This window comes from Cryptomeria japonica, chromosome 2 (assembly GCF_030272615.1).
Source record: "Cryptomeria japonica chromosome 2, Sugi_1.0, whole genome shotgun sequence".
Classification (NCBI taxonomy): domain Eukaryota; kingdom Viridiplantae; phylum Streptophyta; class Pinopsida; order Cupressales; family Cupressaceae; genus Cryptomeria; species Cryptomeria japonica.
Window position 1 is genome coordinate 175,200,924 of NC_081406.1, and position 24,757 is coordinate 175,225,680.

The 24,757-nt window shown below is 34.8% G+C and overlaps 2 protein-coding genes across 2 annotated transcripts; both read left to right on the forward strand.

The window, feature by feature from the left end:
* Positions 1 to 22,088: 22,088 nt before the first annotated feature.
* LOC131049965 (replication protein A 70 kDa DNA-binding subunit A-like) lies at positions 22,089 to 23,166 on the forward strand. The gene is made up of 2 exons (XM_057984081.1): positions 22,089 to 22,321; positions 22,425 to 23,166. The coding sequence occupies exons 1-2, from the start codon at positions 22,089 to 22,091 to the stop codon at positions 23,164 to 23,166; spliced, it is 975 nt and encodes a 324-aa protein (XP_057840064.1).
* A 17-nt stretch (positions 23,167 to 23,183) lies between these two features.
* On the forward strand, positions 23,184 to 23,939 carry LOC131049966 (replication protein A 70 kDa DNA-binding subunit A-like). The gene has a single exon (XM_057984082.1). It carries the CDS (start codon positions 23,184 to 23,186, stop codon positions 23,937 to 23,939), a length of 756 nt encoding a protein of 251 aa, XP_057840065.1.
* Positions 23,940 to 24,757: the final 818 nt, after the last annotated feature.

The window sequence follows — 24,757 nt, forward strand, 5'->3', positions numbered from 1 at the left end:
TTACTTTGAGGATTTTCAGCTCCTCTTTGTTGACAGCCATATTCCAGCTGTTAGCCCACCATCATCTGTGCATTCAGAGGTTGCAGTTTTTGAGTCTTCAGTTCAGTTTGGATTTGACATCTTTTGTTTCAGTTCAGACAGAGGGATTCTTCAACATCCTATTATGGCACACATCTTGAGACATATTGATTCTTCTCTCTTCGCAAGGTTTCTTCATCTTCGTCCTTTGGATCCATTTCTTCCCAAGGGGAGGAATATTATATGCCGCTTCAGGATCACTTTCTGGATTCTACCTCAGGCATCCATATGTGCGACAGGAGTTTCTTCATTGTGGGGGGGGCTTCTAGTCTCTTTCTTTTTCTCCTATGGAGACCATTGTATATGTACTTATATGATAGGAGTTGTCTATGGGGGGTATCATGTTATCCACCTCCTATCTTTCTGTTATTAGTGCATTTATTTCTTTCATCTCTTTTTGGAGTAGAGTTTTTCCCATGAGGTTTTCTCTATTTCTCCACTTTACAGAGATTTGGTTGTAATTGGGTACCTGATCAGGCCTTGTTGCCGGGACCCAAGTTTACTTTCTTGCATTGTAGTTACCTTTGCTTTCTTGCACATGTTTGTAACTGCACTTTTGCTCATCTTAAGGGGGGGTGTTAGAGTAAAGGTTTTAATTTAATCATGTTGATTAAATTACCTTTATTCCTCTCTTAAGATTTCACTTTAGTTTGCATTTGTGACATTTAATAATTATATTAATTATTAAATGTCTACCTATTAGGGTTTCTTTTAGGGTTGCACAATATCCTTTTATAAGGATTCATCATTGTAATTTATCTTTTTTGGATGAATACATTTTTCAGCTTTCAGAGCACCCTTGCTTGTTTGTCTCCATCTCTTCTTTCTGTGACAGGTTATTTGCATGCAGGTGATCTTCGGGGTTTGTGAAGTTGGCTTTCTCAACTTCTACAAAGTGACCTAGCCGAACTAACTTATATACCCTTTACATACATAAACATGAATGCCTTATATCGACTTACAATCATATTACAAAAGATAAATACATGTTGGCTTAGAAAAAAATATAAACATTAATCTTTGTGACCATTGCCGCTAAAACCTTTGTCGGATCAATCCTCTATGTCGGCCTCCAAATACTAGTTCCTAGTTTGTCGATTTCCCTTGCTTGTCGGTTTCCTTGAATGTCGGATGTTAAACCTTGAATACCGGAAGATATCGGAAAAGTATCCAATCCAAAATGATGTGTGTTGCCATCAATGACAACACCATAATCCCATATGAGTGTCAATTGCCAACAATCTCCCCCTTTGGCATTGATGGAAACACTCATGTGAAAAATGGATCAATGAAGTGTTGTTCTGGTTCTTGTCCACAAACTTCTCAAAACTGATCTCAGAAAGATTCTCCCCCTAAGCTATACATTACTTCTTATGTCCCTTAACATTTTTCACATCCAACCTCTACCCCTTTGACAACAATGCCAAAGTCGGGGCAAATAAATGAAAGAATCAAAATTGTGTTTACAGATCTAGATGTACTTGAATATATCCAGGTAGCACCCTTCAAAAATGCCAAATTTAGTGTCCCAGTCGGATTTTAAAGTTTCCAAAATTGATACAAACCCATTTAGAATGTAAGCGTGCAATTCTTCTTATGTTAATGTTGTCGGTATGGGCATATTCATCTGTTCCATACTTTCCCACTTATGAAGTAACAAAGTATTAAGTTGGGGACTTACTAAGCCTCTCAATTCTTTGGCCCACCGGATTAACTTGTCCTTATCCTTCTCCAAGGCTGAAATTTATGACTCTAAAAGCAAAATATGACCATCAATAGTGCTGGTCAATGACTCAGTACCATCAAAACTGACTTCAAATTGTTTTATCTTGTCCTTATCCTCCTTAATTTTATTATCCAGGTTTGTTGTTAGTTTTGATGTATTAGTGCAAGACCAGTATATACGACTACATTGGTGAAGTGCTTCATCAATCCTTATTATTTCTTTAGTCAGCTCAGCTTTGTCTGATGTGATCATATTATCACAAGTGACCTTCTTAGCTACATTGTATCTTTCCACCAACTGTTGGTTTGACACTTGTTCAAGAGTTTTGCACTCTTTTGCAATGTGCTCTGTCAAACCTTTAAGCTTACCGAAGGGACTAGCTACCTGATTAACCTTGTGTTCCGATGCAAGCTACTGCAGGAGTGGAGTGGCTTGCTCAATCACCTGCTTGTCCTCAGATCCTTCCTTCATTAACTTCTGAGCTGCAACAAACATTAACTCAAAATTGCTCAACTGCTCTATGTTCTTCTCTCCAAAATGCCAAAAATCTACTTGACCGGATGTGTCAAGTGCCAGCAATGAGGGACCAACAACCAGTGAGGGTGTCAGTACCCTGACTTCAATCAGTTCTTATCCTTTCTTCTTCTCCTCTACCTTCGTATCCTCTTTATCATGTACCTTCTCCTTAGCACCAGTGGCTTCGCCACTTGGTGCAGTTATATCTTCTGCCACTACATCAATAACCGGAGGAAAATTATCCTCAATATTGTCTCCCGGTTTATTTTCCTTTATATCTTGTACATCTGTGACTACCCGAGGAATATCCTCGGTTATTTTCTTATCCAAAATTGGTGGATCTTCACCTAATATGCCTTTCCCCCTAGCATCAACTGGGATGTTTGGAATGTCAGACTTAGGATGAACTTCTGGTGATGTAAAGAATTTTGGATTATCAACAAAGAATTGTACCCATGCCTCATGAGTCTCTTTAACTATTTCATTCACTCTTCCTACCATTAAGTTGATATGTTTGTGCTTACTCCAAAAAATTGTTTTATTTGCAAAGTCAAGACACTGTTGCATCTCCTCTCCGCTTATTGCACCACAAACAGTTAACAGTTCCTAAATCTTTATATATTTATCTTCCTCAAGTGCAGATAGTCTCCTAGCATCTAATTTATTATACAACTCTGCCAAAATTTTCTTTTCTATCTCAAGTAAGGCCTTCTTATATATATCTAAGTATAACAAAATTGATTCCTCAATTTTCTTTTGCTCAACATCATCCATATTTTCATAGTAGTATTGTAAATTACTCAAAATTCCATCCTTAGTAATTTGTTCTATCAATTCATCTACAAATAAAGGAGGGATAACTTTAACACTTTTACCAGATTCAAGAACCATATCCAATTCAAATTTCTTCTTCTTACCATGAGTGGGAGTTCTCTCTTTTACTGGTTTCCTCTTCTCTGTAGGCTTCCTCTCCTTCAAAGATTGTTTGTGAGTTGTCAGAGGGGTGACCTTGCTTTTCTGTTGTTTTCCTTCCTCGGGCTTCTTCTTCTGAATTCTCATATAAATTTTAGGTATCTTAGGAGGTTCATCTTCAGTCTCAGATCTAGAACCAATAGGGGCAATAAAGGTTTCTGGTTTCTTCCTTTTCATCACACCTTTGTCGGTTGTTGCTACCGGTGAGGCCTGAACTACTATCGGAGGAGATGACTCCACAAGTCTAATAATTTGTTTGATCTCAGTAGACATCTTCTCAACAACCTATCCTTCCTTCTTTATCTAACCTTCCCTCTTCTTCTTACTGAACCCTATTTGCACCTCCAATTCCTTCTGTTTAACTATCCCAAAAGTCTTCTTTGACTCATCTATCGGGGCATCTATAAGCATCTTGGCATAGCCCATCTCAATTATCCATACCTTTCTAGGTTGCACTGCTTCCATTAAAAGTTCATCTTTCTTAACCATAAAACAGATCTTAGTAGAGTACTTATCAACAATGTGCTTAGGCACTCTTTCCCTTTGTTTCATTATCTTCTGAAAAGCCTTGAAATAACCCCATAAAATGTTATCTATGTCCTGGCCTATGCTCTTAAGGTATCCTTGATTAGCTTCCCTACCAGAATGTCAAAGGCCCATTGCCTTTTACCGGATCCTGGGATCTCATTAAGAAAGAAAAGCATCAAACAAACAACAAGATTACCATACCAGATTACACCTTTCTTTTATCCCTTAATCTTCCCTAGATTCAAAATTAACTCATCACACATCCACTGACAGAGATCATATTTCTCATTCTCCTTAACCATCTTATGTGCAGAGTAGATACAAAAACTAGAGGCAAAGTTCAACTGATTAGATTGAGTTACCTTGTACCCAATGATCATACTGGAAAATTGCACGACCTTGTCCCTCATAGTACATATCCTCATTGACCGGTTGTCGAAAGTGGCACTGGTTAACTTATTGACTTCATTGTTCAAAATTTTCTTCTTTCCCGGTGTCTGTCCAACCTGGGGCAAACTGTTGATTGCATGAACAGCCTCCTTAGTGATCTTGTAAGGTCGGTCTAGCCACATGAATTCTCCATGGACATGGTTAAGCACATACCGGATTATTTCATCTTCAAACTCAGGCATCTCCAAAATATCAATGAAACCCTGATCCTTCATATTTTCGAATTCCGATTTGATCATGCCATTCTTGTCCAATAATGTTGTCATATACATGGTCTTGATCTTTGATGTTCCCAGTTCCTCCAAGGTGTAGTGAATATATGCCCTGACATCCTCCACATAGAGTACATCGTCAGGAACCCTTGAAAATGCACCTACCAAATCATCAACCTTTGCAATCTAGGGATACTTCTTAAAAACTGGGTGTGAACGATCCTTAATGTCAACCGCAATAGGGGTTGCCACATTTGTCAGAGTGGGAGCAGATCCAGAAGCCATTGCAATTTGAAAAGATAGCTTAAAAACAGAGAAAATACCTCATAGACTTCATCGGTGAAAACCCTTGAAAATTCGCTCTAAATGTACTAGAATTTGCTTGAAAATGCTCATAATCACCTTAGGTCACCTTAAACTCGCTCTGCTTCACTTTGAATGCTTGGTAATAAAAAATAAATTGCTTTAGCCTTTAAGCCTAAAAAACCCTAATTCCTTATTGACATAAATGCTTGTCGGTATATCATATCAGATCCAGGATCCATCAAATCTGTGCTGGTGAATCTCTAGACAGACTTCTCCAATGTCTGAAACAATCTTTCAGACCACTATCGGGGGTTATGCAAGATCTATCATCAATTTGCCTCCCCGTAAGGCTAATGCCTTAGTTACCGGATGAGTTTCCTACAGGTGCCAGAACATTTTGCTCTGCTAGTTCAGTAACAGGGGTATTCGCTTCAACCGATTGATCCTCAGAGTTTCTAATCCATTTATTCTCATGCTCCTTCAGGATATCATCAACCTTTTGTTTTCCCTTCTCATCATTTATTGTCGGTGGGTTCTTGCTTCTACAAAATTTAGCAATATGTCATATTTTGTTGCATGCATAACAAGTGACATTGTTCTTCTAAATTGCCTTGTTGTAACCTTGATTATTCCTTGACCTACATTGATTAGCCATATGCCCAAACTTTCCACATGCATGACATCTCACATTCATTCTACAATATGTTGTCCTATGACCATACTTTTTACAATTTGAACATTGATCAAGAACTGAATTATTATTCCGATTTGCTCTATTTCTACATTGACTTGCTCTATGACCAAACTTATTGCAAACAAAGCATCTACCATTAAATTTATGTGCATTGGGTTGTCCTACCGTGATTTCTGATTTTGATTGTTTGGTGGATTTTCCTGATTTGTAGTACCAGAGCTTTCTCTATGCTCAAATCCAAGAACTCTAGTGTCTCTAGAGTAAGGATGGATTCTTTTGTAGAATTCAAATCATCTTGCAGCTCCAAGTTCTTCAATCTTTCATAATCATAGTCTTTGAAAGTGCTACTTCAAGTTCTTTGGATTCTGGATACAGGATTTTCCTCAAGTTGTTAGACTTATTCTGAGGCACTAAGATCTGATACCAATTGTTGGAATCCAAGAACACTGAGAGGGGGGGGTGGTGAATCATTTTTCTATCGGTAATTAATAATTTAATTCCTTTAGATACTTAACCAATTAATAACTGATATGCATATAAACAAAATATAATGAAGAGCAAAGCAACCACAAAGATCAACACAATAACACCACATATTTATACGTGGAAAACCTCAAAGAGGAAAAACCACAATGGGATTTGTGACCCACAATATCTATCCACTAGCCATTTGAATAAATATTAGATAAGATGAGGGACTTGCACATGTAGGAAGGCACACTGCCTAGAGCGCACTTCTCATCACAAAGGAGTCTCATTGACTATAGATGTAAAGTATTGAATTACAAATAAAATTATGAACTCTGAGTGTGCATCTGATATGCTAGATGAGTTCCGGTTTAAGTATTGACTGTACCGATTATCATTGTCTCCTTCCTTATCGGTAACCTTTTTGCTTCCTAATCCTCTCCACAAATAACCAAGACCGACAACAAATCATTACATTTGCATTTTGTCGATCAAGATCTTGCTCGCATAATATCACATAACCTATCGCATCTATATCCCAAAGTGACCTAGTCAGACTGACTTATATACCTTGTACATACATAAGCATGAATGCCTTATGTCATCTTACAATCATATTATAAAAGATAAATACATGTTGTCTTAGATAAAAATATAAACATTAATCTTTGTGACCGTTTTCGCTAAAACCTTTGCTGAATCAATCTTCTATGTCGGCCTCCAAATATCGATTCCTAGTTTATCGGTTTCCCTTGCTTGTCAGTTTTCTTGAATGTCAGATGTTAAACCTTGAATACCGAAGGATACCAGATAAGTATCCAACCTAAAATTATGTGTGTTTCCATCAATGGCAACACCATAAGCCCGAATGAGTCTCAATTGCCAACATCAACAAATAGGGCAAGATGTTATTTTCGTTAAACTCAGTTTTGACAAGGCTTATGATAGAATTTGTTTGATTTTTATCCTTAAAATGTTTCAATAGTTGGGTTTTGGTCCTAAATTTCAAGCTCATGTTTAGATGTTTTTTCAAGATGCCAATGCTTGGATTATTATTAATAATCTGATAACATATACATTTTCTCTACAAAGATCTATCTAACAAGGTTCTCCCTTAGCCCCATATTTACATGTTCTTACAGTTGATGCTCTGGGATATTTACTTCAAAGTGCTAATTGTAATACCCTAAAAATGGTCATCTAAACCATGGGCCCCTAATCTCGACTACATCACCAAGGTCCTAACCAAAGGCAAATTAAATCAATCAAGAACACCTAATTAATTAATTCTCAGTCATCAATGTCACATGGCAAATAAACATTCTATATTATTTAAATATCATTTAATTAATTTATCATTCCAAGAAAATCATTTTAATCAATTATCCTATTTATTTAATTAAATATCCTAGCATATTTAATTAATAAATCAATTTGCAATTAAATCATTAAAAATGAATTAATTTGGAAAAAGAATTAAAATTGAGAAAATAAATCAAAAAGGAATTAAATTGAAAAATCTTTGAAAAGCAATTACATGAATTAAATCAATTAAATATCAAAATTGAATAAAATATGAAATAAATCAGTTTTTTTGATTTTATCTTAAAATTAGTTCAATTTCCTTTAAAGCTAAGAAAAGCAACCAATCACATCAATTCACTTGGATTGTGCTTCTTCTTGGAGAATCTTTGTCGTTCATTATTAGTCGATCTTGACCGTTGGTCTCTCTCTAGATTTTCTATAAATTCAAGCCCTCATCTGTCATAAAAAACCTTGGAGATTATTGTTATTATGTTGCTTTTGCTCTAGGTCTATTGAGAATATTGTATTAGCTTAATCATATTGCTTGAATCATGTTAGTTTGATTAAAATCATATAGATGGATAAACTGCTTAAATCATGTTATCTTAATCTTGCATATCTTGCATCCATTTAGCTCAATTTCATACTCATATAGATTAAATCCTTCATTTAGGTGTCGTCTAGTCATTGGTGTTGCATAAAGAAATCTGAGATCAAAACTAAACTCAAATCTACTAGAAGCCAATAGGTCGCTTTGTAATGGTTTCATTGTTCATTGATTATTGATTTACTAACCATGCATCTAATGACTTAATTGAAGTGTTGTGTATTCAGATACAGATACAAATCCACTTTTCACACACACACACTAATTACATGAAGTTGATCTGTCGAATCTCTATTCCTAATAATATTGTTGTCACCAATTTCCATTATGTTGATGATAGCCTGTTATTTTTACAAAATTCTAAAAATTGTATTCACAATATGATGGACATATTGGAGCTCTACTGTGTTGTTTTAGCCTCTAAAATTGCTCATAACAAAATAGAATTTTTTATGGTTCAAAATGCCCATGTTCCTCATTAGATTCCTTGAGAGTGGAAACAAATTAAACAAGGGGAAACTATGAGATTCCTTTTGGTTTCAGGGTGTCTCCCTCAGATATGTGGAATTGGTACCTCGATAGAGTTAGGAATAAGTTCTTCAATTGTGGTAATAAATTTCTTTCCTTGGCTGGCAGAATACAAGTTGTCAATAAGATTTTTATTGCAATGCGTATTTACTACTCTTCATGTTGGATGCCTTCAAAAAAGAGATATGAAGATTTAATCAAAATTATTCACCAATTTATTTGGGTTAAATGGGATGACAATAGAGGTTTCATATCCACTTCATGGACTTATTGTATCTAACCCAAATGTAGAGGTAGATTGGGGCTTAAAGACCCATAACACAAGGGTTTTGTTTGGCTACCAAATAGATTTTAGAGTTGTCCATGGGTATGAACCATGGAAGATCCAAATTTTAAATAGCATCAATCTTGCTACTACCAAGGGTAGATGGTTAGATAAACTCCTTCATGCCTCTTTTTTCTCAATTGAGGCTTCTCCTTCCTTGCTCTCTATATGGAAGGCTTGGCAACACAACTGTTCTCTTTTAAAATGGAGAGACAACTCACTTCAACACGATTTCAGTTTCTCTACTTCATCTATTTGGTGGAATAAGCACATCCTTTATCAAGATCAACCCCTTGCCTTAAGCTTTCCAAATCAATCTTATGCTCTCTTCAAAAAAGGAGTTTGTATTGTTGGAGATTTTTGAGATTTTCACACAATGAGTTGGATGTCATGGCTTGTTGTTATAGATCAATTCAATTTAAGCCATAAATACAAAGTATTTCTGATTTTGGTACAGTCTTTGGTTCCACTAAAATTGTCTATGAAATTGTGTACCCCTATCCACTGCAACTTTTACAAAGACTAGTTATGGATGTCAACATATACTTTTCTATTATTTCCTTTAAATAAGGTTTATTTGTAACTACTTTCAAAATTTCCATTAAGGTTGCGATTGAACTCCAAATGGAAATGTAGGTTCAATGAAAAATATTGGTCAAAACTATATGCTTAGATTTGGAAATCAATAACTACTACAGATGCTCAATTAATTGCTTGGAAAATTTTACATTTCAAATTACCCATTGCAGATATGTTGAAATGTATGATGGTCCAACCAGTTAATTTACCTTTCTATCTAAGGCAATAAAATATAAGACATATCTTCTAGGGGTGTCAATTTGTTAAAAAAATAGTGAAACTTGGTCTTTAATGATTTGTCAGCCATATTTGAACACAAATTAACCTGGAAAGAAGCCCTTCTTAATGTGAGGTTACATGTTAATATTGTTGGTGATGGGGGAAGACATGTCAATTTGTCTCATATATGGAGATATAGGTGTAAGGTCATTTTTAATAACCTTAATACTCCCCAAGAAGCTACTTTTCTATGGATTTACTCAGATATTTTTTATTGTTTGACTTCACTCTTTCCTCAATTACAGGCAAAGGTTTAGAATAATTTGAAGATTGACTTCCAAATTCAACAAATCAAATTTCAAGTTAAGCTACTACTCAACAAAAGGAAGGTGGTTGACCTGTTAATGGGCTTGTTAAGGTTAATCCTACGTCATTGGCAAGGAGTTTTTATTTGTGGGAAAAACCGGAGAAAGGGTGGACAAAGGTTAATTTCGATGGAGCATCGAGAGGGAACCTAGGGATCTAGGGTGTAGGGTGCATTACAAAAAATGATGAAGGTTTGATTTTGGAAAAAGGAGCTCAAAGGTTGCCATATGGAATGATTAATGAAGTTGAGGCAAGAGCTGCATGTTGGTAGTAGAATTGGCAGTTAATCTTAAAGTTACAAAATTTCACCTAGAAGGGGATTCAAAAATTATGACAGATGTAATTGCAAAGAGGTCTTAGTAGTGTGGGAGAATAAAAAAATTAATAAATAATATTTGTAAGAAATTAAACTCTTTTCAAGATTATAAATCTAATATTCGTAGAGAGGGAAACATGGATGCAGATGTATTGTCCAATTTGGGGTGTGAGTTGGACTCCCAGTCAGTTAGATGGAGGGACGGAAAGAGGTGTCATGTGGCTTGGGCTAATTGAATTTTTCCACTTGCCACCTAGATGGTCATATGTTGCTTCATTACGGATGGTACTCTAGTTGATTAGCTTAGTGGTGTTTCTTCATCGGGCGATTGTATATCGCCATCCTGTTCTTGTCATAATTACATTTTTTTATTCTTTGGTATGGCCAAAGGTGGCATGCGAGAGTGGTAGCTTTGTCATGGGTGAGATTTTGGCGAATCCAAGTAAATCAGGTATAATAATTGTCATTAATGTAGCATGACCGCCGGTTTTTTATAGTTTTTAAGAGTTTTGTGTTGGCTTTTTGGTGTCGTGGTGTGGTGGAGAAGTTTTGAGCACAAAAGGCAAGGTCTCTAACACATGGGTTGCAGTGATGGAAGCCAAATTTACCCTACACTCTATTAAGAAACAACTGCCTTATTTGCAAAGGATTTCAAAGAAAAGATTGTGCAAAATTTTTTTGTTTGATGATGAGTGGTTTCTGGAAATCATAAGGAAACTACTGGGGGATGATATTTTGGTGTCTGAATTCAGATACAAGACTAATATGGATATCATTTCGATGTCAGTGGCATGGGCTCTCACCTTTGGGATGAAGGTAGAAGTTGAATGGGTGGTCAAGACATGCATTCTGGCTCATTCTTTGTGTGGCTTGGTTTCACTATTGGGAAGGGTGGTTCTTGGGCAGGGTTTGCAGAGACCTTTTGGAGAAGGCTTGATGCTAGTAGGGGATAATGTGGATTTATATCCTTTTGTACTCTAAAGGGATGGAGCAGTCTAGGTTGCAAGAACTAAGGAAACCCATAAGGCATGGGAGGAGTTAAAAGTCTTCATCCACACCACTAAAGTGGAGAGGAGGATGGGTCATGATGCAAAGATGTAGTTTCAGAGCAAGGGCAAAAATATTTTATGTTTGATGATAGAGATTACTAAGTAAAAAAACTCAGGATGAAGAAGATGACAAAGTAGGGTATCTCACTATTAATAGTTCTTGGTGTGTTCTCTTCGGTAGTTTTTTTTTCTCGCAAAATGTCTTTGTTCTTAGTATAGGATGGCCTTTGTCTGCGCACATAGTAGTAGTTTAAGTGGTATCTTTGACATACTCCAATTTCTAAGACTGGTATAGGGTTAATGCCAGTTTCTGATAATGGTGTTTACATGTTCTAGTACTCAAATATTTTTATATTAATACTAAATCCAAAATTATCAACCAAAAAAAAAAGGAAGGTGGTCATGGCATAGGGACTCAGATCATCTTTTGAAGACCGATTGTTGTTTCATCAAATCTTGTTAATGTTATTGCTGGTATATCTAATATATGTTGTCCTCTTAGTCTTATTTTGTCACAATTGGCTACCATTCTTCCTGGCCTTTCTCATTTCTCTACTAGTGGTCAAACAATCAAAATTGTATTATCTTTGTTACAGCCTCTTATGTCATTCCTGGTGGACTAGCAAACCTGATTTCTATTGTCTTTGTTATAGAGTTAATGCTTCTCCTATGTATATTTGTAGTTGTGATTCCTAGCCTTATGTTTGTAAACATGGTCGCATACAACTATATGTGTGTTGTTATGTTCTTATCTTTGAATTTCTATTAATTGTCTCTCTTATGTAATCTTTTTCATTCTTTCAATACAAAAATAAGATTCTAATAATCATTTATTTTTCACATTTATTTGTGTGCACTTGATTTTCTCTTTTGAAGGTTAAATCTTATGACTAGTGATGTAGGTAAACATGTCTTTTGGCCCCACATGAAACGCTTTTGACCCAATCTCCATTTATCAAATCTCAAGCTCAAATCCGCAAGCACCATAGATTGGCGAGGGCGCAATATTTTGATCATAATGGCCCAGTGGGAGTTTGAACCTTGGTGACCACAACAACAACACCAAAACTTAACCAACATACTATGGAAATAACCCCTTTGCAAAACTATTGTTAACATATGTGCCTGTGTGTGTTGTTATCTTTCTCATTTATGTATGTTCATTCACTTTCTTTTTTTACATTTATTTTTTCACTATTATTGATCTCCTAATTTTATTGGTTGTTACTTGCCTTGTTTACTATTATGCCTTTACACTTTCCTCGTTCTATTTATTTATATTATTTGGTGTTAACATTGTTATCCTATTATTCTTCCTTTCTCATTTTCTTTCTTTGTTTACTTGTATATGTACATGTGCACACAAGCCCTAACCCACATATTTAGTTGTGCATATCTATCTATCTATCTATCTATCTATCTATGTTATCCTATTATTCTTCCTTTCTCATTTTCTTTCTTTGTTTACTTGCATATGCATGTGCACACAGGTCCTCATCCACATATATAGTTTTGTCTATCTATCTATCTATCTATATATACCTATGCATTTGTATATAGATTTATATACATGCATGGTTATGTGTTTCCATTTTCATCTTATTTGCTTATGTTTTCTTATTATGTATATTTTTACAAAATTATTGTTTTTTGTATCAGTGAAGTGTTAGGAATTTTAGCTTAGCCCTACCTCCAAGTAAGGCCAAAAATGGGAGGTCTCATCACTAACATTAACACCTATCATCTTTATTCTTCCTCCTTCATGCCCTACGTCCTCATGACCTTCCTCCTCCTCCTCCTCCATCACCAGTGTTGCCTCCTCCACCAGCATTGTCTCTTCCTCCTCCACTACTAATCCACCTCCACCTACCATCTCACTCATTACTACTATTTGTCGTCAAGAACATGACCACCGTCACCAATTTGTCACCAACTATTGATGTTCATTTTCCTCCCATTTTTCTCACCTTACTTTTCCTCCTTCATCCCTCTAAGGGGTCGACTCATCGTCGGAGTATTAACATTGTCATGTTTTATCATTGTACCACGAGGTCAACCCCTTACAAAATTACTGTTAACATGTATAAATGTTTTGTTATTTTTTCCCCACACATATGTTCATTCACCTTCTTTGCTATATGTATTTTTTTCACTATTATTGGTCTCCCAATTTTATCAATTGTTACTTGCCTTAGTTACTATTGTGTCTGTATACTTTCTTCTTTTTATTTATCTATGTTATTTTTGTTAGTATGGTTATCTTATATTCTTCCTCTCTCATTTCCTTCCTTCATTTACTTGTATATGCAAGTGCATGCATATAGACACATATACAATTTTAAGTGTATATATTCTTTACCAATTTATTAACTTGTTTATTTGGTTTCATGAACTATACATCTAGACACATATAAACATATAATTTTGCATTCAATATCATAAGGAAGTTATGGTAGTGGAACAACTTTCTACAATAATCTTGAGAGGAGTGTAATGCAAAAAATTTACAAATCTGTACAACTATTACAAAAACTCAACAGAAATGGACAAAAACAACATGCATACCACAACACGGTGATTTAAGTGGGAAAAACCATTTTGGGAGAAAACCCCACGCTTCAAAAGTCACCCAACATATTAATTAGAAATCAACAAAAAATTACAATATACTTGTAGAGCAATGTAGATCTAGAGGCAACTCAATAGCTACCAGATTCTCAAAATAAATCTTAATGCGTAGTTATAATAAAATGCCCTCATGAAATAGGGTTGTCTTCTATTGCAAACAAAGAGCACAACATATCCATTGTTAGATCTATGACCTAATGATAAATGGTCAAGATTCACAATGATAAGATTGTTGTCACGTGGGATCCTCAACCCTTCTCAACACCCTAACCTCTTTGGTGGTGCTCTCACTAACCGTTTGTGTTTTTTGTGTGGTGGCAGCTAGTCTATGTTAACAAAACTAGCAACTCTGTTGAGGAGGGTTCAAATCCCATATATGACAACTTACTCACCTTGTGGTCGATTGTTCCTAGTACATACCTCTCGACTCGGGGGGGCTAAGTTGTTGTTGTGTGGTACCCTCAACCCTTCTCGACACCCTAACCTCTCTGGTGGTGCTCTCACTAATAGTTTGAGCTTTTTGTGTAGTGACAGCTAAAGCTCGAATTGTTAGTGAGAGTACCACCAGAGAAGTCAAGGTGTCGAGAAGGGTTGGAGGTCCCACGCGACAAAAAATTAGCCTCCCAATCTAAGAGGTATGTAATGGACATACTCAACCATGAGGGGAGTAAGTTGTCATCGATGGGATTCGAACCCTCCCCAACAGAGTTGCTAGTTTTGTTAACACAGACCAATTGCCACTACACCAAAAGATTGAACTATTAGTGAGAGCACCACCAGAGAGGTTAGGGTGTCAAGGAGGGTTGAGGGTCCCACATGACAATAAAATTATAAATGAAATTTTGTTTCAAGGGCATTGCTCTCAGTTCCCAACCGATTAGGGGATCAAATCCTAGAATGGGAGTACCCCCCCTTATAACCCCCACGCTCACTTATCAACAATAACCTTCTATCAAAAGTTGCTTTTTATTATTACAAGATTGCTCAAACACCATTTTCCTAACAAAGATTTGCATAGACTAGTTCTTATTTAGTTCTTATTTGGTTGTCCTATATTTGTGCACTTGAAAATTTTCTAGTTAATTAAATTTTAAACTACTAGTATATGGGTAAGTGCACCAAAACAACAAACAAAAAATGGCCAAATGAGTGATTTTTTCCATAATATGTTTGCTTTATAAAAAAATCAAAATAATATAATTGTTATGGCATGGAAAATACCAAGCCATAACATGATCATGTTTCATGGCCTAAAAATGTGATTGCATTTTGGAGAACATGAAACATGATCACATTTTATGCTCCCCAAAATGCAATCGTGTTTTGGGGAACATGAAATACTAGGTGTTTTGTATTCTCCAAAATGCAATTGTGTTTTCTAAAACACGAAATTCACTTGTATTTTATGTTCTCCAAAAATGCGATTGTGTTTTGGGGATTATGAAACATGAGGTGTTTTATGTTCTCCAAAATGTGATCACATTTTAGAGAACATGAAATGTGAGGTGTAACTTCATGTTCCACAAAATGCAATCCCATTTTTTACCCAAATTTTTTTTTCCCCCTTTTTCTTTTGAATAGGTTTTGATAATGAGCATAAAGAATTGGGCATCTAATTTGCCCCCATTTGACATGTTGTTTTTGTCTTCATTGGCATTTTCATCTTCAATGTCATTATAATTACTTATTTTAGAGATATTCAAGAGAACTACCACTTGAATGTCACAAGTCTTCTTAAGTTTTTAAGCATATAAATTATTTTTATATTTGAAATATATTAGTATTTATTTTTATTTTACTTTACTAATATTTTTATATTCCTTAGATACATATGTATTGATTCTCTTTATAAGTTTTGATCCGCTTATCAAAGTTTTAAAAATCACATAATTATTTTATGTTTCATTCTTTCCAAATTCAAAATAATTACATTTTCAATTTTCTTGTTCAAGTTTTATGACACATGTGCTCAATGCTACAATTTTTAGGATTCATCCACATAAATTTTTTTTTATGAAAATGCAAGAACATATCTTTTATAATATTAAAATGAATCGAGGAAAAAAAAAAAGTGTCGGTGAGCATTTGGAAAAGTAGAGCAAATCAAAATAATAGTAAACAAAAGAATGAGAATGTGAAGGACAAGAGTAGTGAGGATTTTGTTGATATATTAGCCATTAATTATGGCAATTCAAAGGAACTTGAGAAGATTGCAACTATAGGAAAGTTCAATGAGGAGAAGCTCTTTAGGCAAAATTACATTTAAGTGGATCGATAGAAAGTAGAGAAAGGACATTCTAGAAAGGGATATGTGGATGCATAGAGAAACTCGGCTTTATTTATAGATGTGGACATCAAATTTAAATCCTTTCGAGACCAATCCAACAAACAACCCTATTTGGGTTCGACTCTACAACTTACCTTTCATTAATACTGGTCAAGAGGATGTTTATCCAAGATTGATAATTGCATCAAAAGAATATTGAAGGTATACCTATGAAATTTAGAAACACTAATTTATGCTATAATTAAACTAATTGCAATAAAGGAAGTATCAAGTACAATCCAATTGGTGAGATCTATCAAGGTTTAGATTCAAGATTTAGAAATTGAAAACCCTAAATTTTATTGTTTGAGATGTAATATTCAAAATCATTATGAATTCTCTTGTCGTCGGCCCCATCGACCCCATAGAAAAGATGGATGTTAACATGAAATATTTTGGAAGATGATGATTAGGAAGGAATTGAGGAGATCCCCAAAGATTGAAATCACATTTCATCAAATAGTGACTCTGCATTTGTTGGTGTAATAAGGTTTTGTACCTAGTAAAGTATTCTACCTAGCTAGTTACTAGTAGGGGACTTATTTAGCTGAATTAAGTTTACTTAGGTCCTAGGTGTCCTTCTACAAATCTTAGTTGTCTAGATAAGAGTTTATCATATCTTTTTTTAATGAATTTTATTTAATTCTAGTTACCTAGGTCATTTAATAATTTGTTAAGGTAGTTGTCTTATTATATAGGATTAAGACACATGTCAACATCATGTCTAATCATATCTCTCATCTTGCCTTTATAAGCAAGGCCTCTCATGTAAACTTTCCTACCCATTCTTGCACAAATAATCAAGAAATATATTCTTGTGGAAGTTATTTTGGTCTTGTAGGGTTCTTGAAAATGTTGAAGAGTCACCATCAAATCCTACGTGGTATTAAAGCTTTAGATTGAAGCTACCCATTTTTTAGGATGATTTTGCAAGTACTTTTTTAGGCATATTTGGGGTAAAACAAACCTCATAAATAAGTATAGAAGGTCAAAAAACCCCTAGTTTTAAATAAAATACTTTAATTTTGGAGGTTAGAAAAATTTTGGTCTATTTTGGCTAGAATTTCCAAATTTGGACAGCCAAAAATTCAAACAATGTATGGAATTTGTATAGTTATAAAGATTCATATTGTATAGTCCTCTCTGTGACCAATATTGACAGAGAATATTGTTGGGTGAATATTCATTGTCATAGGGTATATTTAAGCCGATAGGCTTTCAGTGGGGGCTTTCAGTGGGGGCATTTATGCCTGGAAAATTGTCAGTGTCCCGGAGCTTTGTTTTTGCGGGAACGAAAAATTGGTTTTACAATGAGCATTCTTCAGTGACAGTATGCAAGTTGCGAGGTGGTTGCACGTTCGTTTGATATTTTATTTGCTTTTTTTTTAAATCGCGCCCCTACTCTAGCGGGTGCTTATCTGCATTACACATTTTTATGGCAAAAAATGCACAACAAAAGGCTGTGCAATACAACATGTGAGGAGTTGTTTAAGCATGAGAACATTGAATGTCATTTATTCGCATTAATGACTACATTTCGCCCTTCTTTTGGGTTTGTGGCAGTGAGCTGTAATATTCATTTGTTTGTTTTCATTTGCTCAATCAAAAGAGGTAACGAAGGAAGCTCTGGAGTTTGGGTCAAAAAAAAAATTGTGTTTGCTTGAACTAGTTTTAGGTTGCTTAGCCTGTTGCTGCTAATCAAATGAAACGTGCGTTAGATGTGCAGGTAAGTGTTGCTTTTAGAAGAACTCTCATTTTGTGGAAAATGTGTTGTGGAGTTTTTATTGATTTTGGATACACTCTGTAAATCAACATTTTTTGAATATTTACTCTAATTATTTTCTATTAACCATAATTTCGATGTCCATTTCCTATGGTTGTTTGCCGAAATCCTTTCGTTTTCCCTCTTCCCTGCAAGCCATGACCTCGTTCTTTCAAGCTCTTGCACAAATTCTTCGATTTTCTTGTCATTCGCATACCCATAAAGCAGTTTGCTTGAAACATGCCTAAACATAAATTGTTATTACTCTTTGTGTCTTTCCAATGATGGTTGTAGTGCTATGCTTTTGTGCTTTGGTGCCCAATAAATTGTTAGCCTTCCGGTTATTTGCATTCCACGGGCATTGGATATAAAAAATTAGTTCCTTTTTATCTTGAGTTTGAGAGTGGCATATATGCATGTAAGAATCTAACAAGGTCTTCTAATGCTGTGAAAAAATTAATTTTAGTCTCCTGTTTTGTTTCATCTATGTATAATGAGGATTAGTGTAATTTGTCATGCAAGCCCTTAATTTTTAGTTTTCCTCTTATGTTAAGTTGTCACGGTTAAGATTCTTAATAATATTTCTTGTAACAAACTGAAGTATAGATAGTAACTAGCAGGCAGTAGCAATTGTTTAGTGTCAGAAATTATTGGCATTTGATGATTTTAGCATTTGATCAAGTGTCTTTATATTTTTTGCTCTATAGGAAGAAAAAAATCTTTGTTATTTTTTTCAATATTCTCTGTTAATTTTTGTATTTAGTCGACATGGCAAAACAAATAGAATGATTAAAGTTTTGACAAAGAAGGGCACTTTGCGTATTTTTAAAAGTGAATTGGATTTGTTGCCACAGTTAAGATTCTTAATAGTGTTTCTCAAAACAAATTGATCAACAAATAGTAACTAGCATGAAGTGTCTGAAGTACAGATTGTAACTACCAGGTAGTAGGAATTGTTTGGTGTCAAAAATTATTAGCATTTGATGATTTTTGTTTGTTGAGTTTGATCACAACATAGTTATTTCTCATATTAACTTTACTTTTAAACCTGATCCCATTTACATGTTGGAAAATTGCAATTTGTAATTTTATAGACATTCCCACTTGAATTTCCTGAAACACAAGTTTCGTTAGTTCATTGCCAATATGAAATTCTATATGTTGAATAAGAGTACCTATGAAATTCTATATGTTGAATAAGAGTACTATGAAATTCTATATGCTGAATAAGAGTACTTTATATCAGTTGATAAATAAGGTAATGAATTTTGAATCTCTTTTTCCTTGCATCCATATTATATCTACTAGTAAAACCAGTCTCTAGATTCCAAGGCTATGTATGTTTGTATGTATGTATTTATTTTTTATATTAAATGTCGTGAGAAAGAAAGAGTATGCAGTGGCATGCATACAAGTCAGTGGCCATTCAATGAGCTATGTTACCATTAATGTGTGTGTTAGGTTGCTTCCCTAATTGACATTTACATTGTTGTTTACCTTCGTCAGAAATCCCTGCTATTTTATATGTTAGAAGTTTTATGATCCAAACAATATCAAATTTTCACAAACTTGTTCATTTTGAATTTACTTTTTGTATTTTTTAGTTCTGCCTTGCACAAACTATAGTATTTAGTTGTAGCTTTGTTTGTCACGGCGACCAAGATATACATGGCCTTGTATTGGTAATCTCCTTTTATTGATTTCCCTTGTCTATTTCAACTTGTTTATAGAGACTATATGACTGTATGTCCTTTTCTACTCGAAAGCATTGGCCTACGACAATGTGATTAGATGTATCAAAAAAAGTGGGTGCTTCAATCAATTTTAAAATCTATTTATGTATTTGCATATATAAATAGATTGCCATACTTGTTGCCCACATAATTCTTATACAGTTAGTAGCATAAATACATGTATCCATGATGTCTGCATGCATACCAAAAAAACATCTTAGAGCAAAGGCATAGCCATATATGTATTTACACTTACACATAGATACATTTGTGGATATGTCTTTTTTTGCTCCTTCCCTCTTTCAGGCTATGCATGTACACATGCATATTCATTTATTTATGCATGCTAATCTATGCATACCTATGTATTTCCATAGTTTTGTGCATCTATATATCCATCTGCATACATACATATCTATGTATATGTATATATATACATACATATTTGTGTTTCTACATACAGTTGCATATGGATTTCTATGTCTGTGCATTCAGATATATAGCTTTATGCTTATGCATGTAGCCATATATGCATACATGCTTCTACATCTATATATCCATGTGCATACATACATATCTATCTATATGTGTATTAATATATATACATACATATTTATGTTTCTGCATACACATGCATATGGATTTCTATGTCTGTGCATTCAGATATATAGCTTTTTATATATGTAAATATACCTATATCTACCAGCTTTAGTGGAGGCATTTATCCCCAGAAAATTGTCATTGTCCCAAAGTTTTTTTTTTTAGGATGAGGAACAACAGAATTTGTTAGTGGTGACCTTATGGGAATGCGACTTACAAGGTTCATGAGTAATAGATACATTGTGCTTAACACAATGGATGCACGACAAAATGCGCTGCCACAAAATTCCTTGCATTCACGAACTCCTGCTAGGTTTGGCTACGCCTTTGAATACTTACAAAAGTGAATTTCCATGCTCTAATTAATGTACCCCACCTTTTCATGGTCATTTGATTTTTTTCTCTATGGCCTCCTCCTACAAGAAACCCATCATTCGGATTCACCGATTTGTTGAATTGTATCGAGTTGTACATGGTGCATTCTATGTGAATTTCCAGAAAAATAAATTTGACATTGTTCTTGAGTTGTCTTGAACATTGATGGGTTATGCGTTGAACATTGATACGATTTTCCCTGCCTACACTTCAGCTTCACTTGTTGCTCTATTCATCTTTCACAAGTAGAATGTATTCCTTATAGAATCTTGACAGCTTCACACTAATTAGAATACGTCAAAGGTGTGAGTTATTTTTCAAAAGGTTATTGAAGAATCAACTTTCCTCATAGTTTTCTATCTCTTGCCTCCAGATATCTTTACCCTTTTTCCAATTATGACCCCTTTTCTTGGGCCTCGTAGGCAAGCTTTAAAACTAAAGACCTGGCTCAACTGAAAGTTTTGTATTTACTGCCAAGCTTGTTTGGGTTGACTAGGCGGAGTTAAAAACTAAGAAGCAAATTAGCTAATAGATTTCTATTTTCCACCTCTTTTTTGGTCAACTAGGCAGACTTTAACATTAAAAAATTAGCTTGGTTGATAATTTTGTGTTTGTTACCTCTTTTTTCGGCTGTCTACAATTTTGTATTTTGTTGCCTTGGAAAAATAGAAAACAAATCATTGGATTTGTTGGGTTGTCAAAGTGTGCATGTATAATTTGCATATATATTAATCTCAATATTTATGAATGTTTTTTTTTTATGTTGCACTTTCCTTTGGAGGTTTTATTTTAATACGCTATTCAACCTTTCTTTATGCTGCTTATTTTCCTATAGGCATTGTCTGCTCTCACAAAAGATCACTTCCTCCAATTGTGAAGAGCATTAAGTAGTATGTCATCTTCTGCTATCTCTCCTAGTCCATCACAATAGCCTCCCCCAGATACTTCGGTAATATAATCCATTCTATGTTGTCGCAAATTTAAAGATATGAGCATTCTTTTGGGTGTTTCAGCAACACAAAAAACATCACTTGTATACATGTTTCGTTGCATCCACATAGTTGTCATCATTCCCATGTTTCATAGTCTACGCATATATTCTATCCATCCATTGGCAAAAAAAAAAAAAAAACTCACAAACACATTAACTTATAGAAATATAGAGTGACACATCCTTTTATTCAAAACTACTCCACTACCTTGTAATACAACTGGCATTCTATTATCTTGTTGCATGAATAGAGATAGAGAATGGCACCAAATTAGATATATATATATATATATCACCAAACATAGTTTTCTTTTATCATGTCTGCATTGCTGCTATGAAACTTCCCTCCTCTATAAATTCAACCTTCTTGTCCTCTCCTTGTAGGGACTTAACGATCACCTTGAGCTTACCTCATATGCAATCCGATCTATGAATGCTGGAGATGGTATCCCTTCGCCATTGTTGCAGCTTTTGTCGTTTGAAAAAATGGTTGGTGATCCAAATGACAATGACAGATACAAAATAGTCTTGTCAGATGGCACGTATATGCAGGTAGCCATTTTGCCACCCAAGTATGTTGACTTGTTGCATGCAGAGACGTTGAAGATAGGCTCTATTCTTTTGTTGAAAAACTATGCTTGTCGATATGTTTGGAACACAAGGTACCTTCTATAATGTGTTTTCCCTCATTTATGTGAACCTCTTTCTATGTTGTTTACAAACATATTTCCTACAATTGAGCATACCTCCTTCTCACTTTTACAGGACCATCATTATATTCACTCTTGATGTGAAAAAAATGGATTGTCATTTGGTTGGAAAACCTCGATACCTCTTTAAAGAACAGGAAGAGCAAATGTTGGGCCGAGAAACCCCACCCTCTACTAAACGTGCTCTTAAATTCAATGCAGATTTGCCTTGCCCACAAAATGCTCCCTCTGAAAATATCAGCCCTATTAAAAACTTGAACCCTTACCAAAACAATTGGACCATAAAAGGCCACGTAACAAATAAGAGGAATATGCATCAATATAACACGCCAAAGTGCAATGGCCAGGTTTTTAGTTTTGATATTATAGATGAAGAGGGTTGTGAAATTAGAATCACTTCCTTTGACGAAATAGCAGAATTGCACTATCACCAAGTTGAAAAAGGAGCTTCATATGTTCTTTCCAAAGGTACTATAAAAGATGCAAGCACAATATACAATAATCTTAACAGCCACCTTGAGATTATCTTGACTGAAACTTCAGTTTTGAAGCGGTCTACCCCTGATGCTGTTGAGACTGGAAAAAAAAAAAAAAGAAGCTTCACCCCTATTAATGAAATTCTCACCACTACCAACAATACTTTGATTGATGTTATTGGTGTTGTTGTCAATGTCGGAGAGATTTCTGTAATTCGTAGAAAGGATGGCTCTACTGTAAACAAGAGAATAGTAAAAATAAATGATATGTCAACTTTGACAATAGATGTTAACCTTGGGGCCCGCCATCAGAACAACTAGGCAGTGACTTGAAAAATATGCATGCATCTGGAACATTTGTCATCCTTGTTGTTCAAAATGCAAGGGTTGGTTATTTCAATGGAAAAGTCATTATTATTTCAGCGCCTACAAGTTTTGAAATTAACCCTTCTATTCCTGAAGCAGACCCACTCCGTTTAAGAGGCGTTTTACAACAATGCCTTGATCCACACTCTTCGGTTGTCCATAGCAAAAATAACCAGTATCAAAGAATTTCAATTGCATCCATCCTACAACGTCTTAGCATTGTGCCAGAAACCATTGAGACTACTATTGCAGTTGTCTTGCGCTTCATAAAGGAAGACCAATTTTACTATACAACTTGCCCATTACAGTTCAACGATAAAGAATGTAAAAAGAAATGTAGTAAATTAGCTGAGAATTTGTGGCTCTGCCCTAGGTGTCAAACACAATTCCCTGAATGTAATTACAAATACCTTCTGCAGATGAAACTACAAGATCATACAGGCAGTGTTTGGGCTAAAGCATTTGATGAGGTTGGTACAAAACTCTTGTCTCTGTCTGCAAATGAACTATACATATTGCAATATGACTTGACAATAGAAAAAACACCTCATAGCATACTTAATAAAGTTATGTTCAAGCACTATAGCTTTACAGCTTTGGTGTCTACTGACACATACAACTTTGAGCGCAAAATAAAAGTAACAATCAATAAAGTGCAGAGGCTCAATTTTGAAGATGAGTCCACCTATCTACTTGCAGAGATTGCCAGAATGGGTGCAACCGCATGACTCTATAATGTAGGGGGAAAAAAATTGGATTTCTCTTTGTCTGCGTACACTATATGAAGCTCATTTTTTTGCATTTACAAACAATTTGACAATATTTTGTTCTGCCACACTTACTCGCAGTTATTTCAAACATTGAACCGCTACATATAACCACATATTACTATTTTGTTGTTTTGCATTTTGAGATGGCTTGATCAATCCTTTAACTGATATGTTTTTCTGCCAAAGAAGGCTGCCAATTACTGTGTTTGCTTTTATTCAAAAAGCACTACAAACATATGATGCCTTTATATTTCAGCATTTCTATACATAAACACATCTCCACAGTTTTAATCGCAATGTGCATGTCTATGGATTTTCTTTTCTATTCAAATTGTAATTCTATGTACGCTTTGTTACCACCTCTTCCACATTTACATAACAGAATTAAAGTTCAAACCATGACTATGCTAACTACTTCAAATTAATCTTTATATGTTTGCATTAATCTATTTGCATATACACAAACACACATATATATATGGATGTGGATCTGAGTATATATGCATGTGCACACACACACACACACACACACACACACACACACACACACACACACACACACACACACACACACACATATATATATATATGTATGTCTTTCTCTACATAAGTGTCTGCATATGCACATATGTAAGTATATACTACTCTGGATTACATATATGTATCTGTTTATCTATTTATGTATATATATATATGTATGCAGGTATATATGCATGTGTGTGTATGCATTTGCATAGAGATGCTCCTCTGTCTATGTATTTCCATATCCACACATG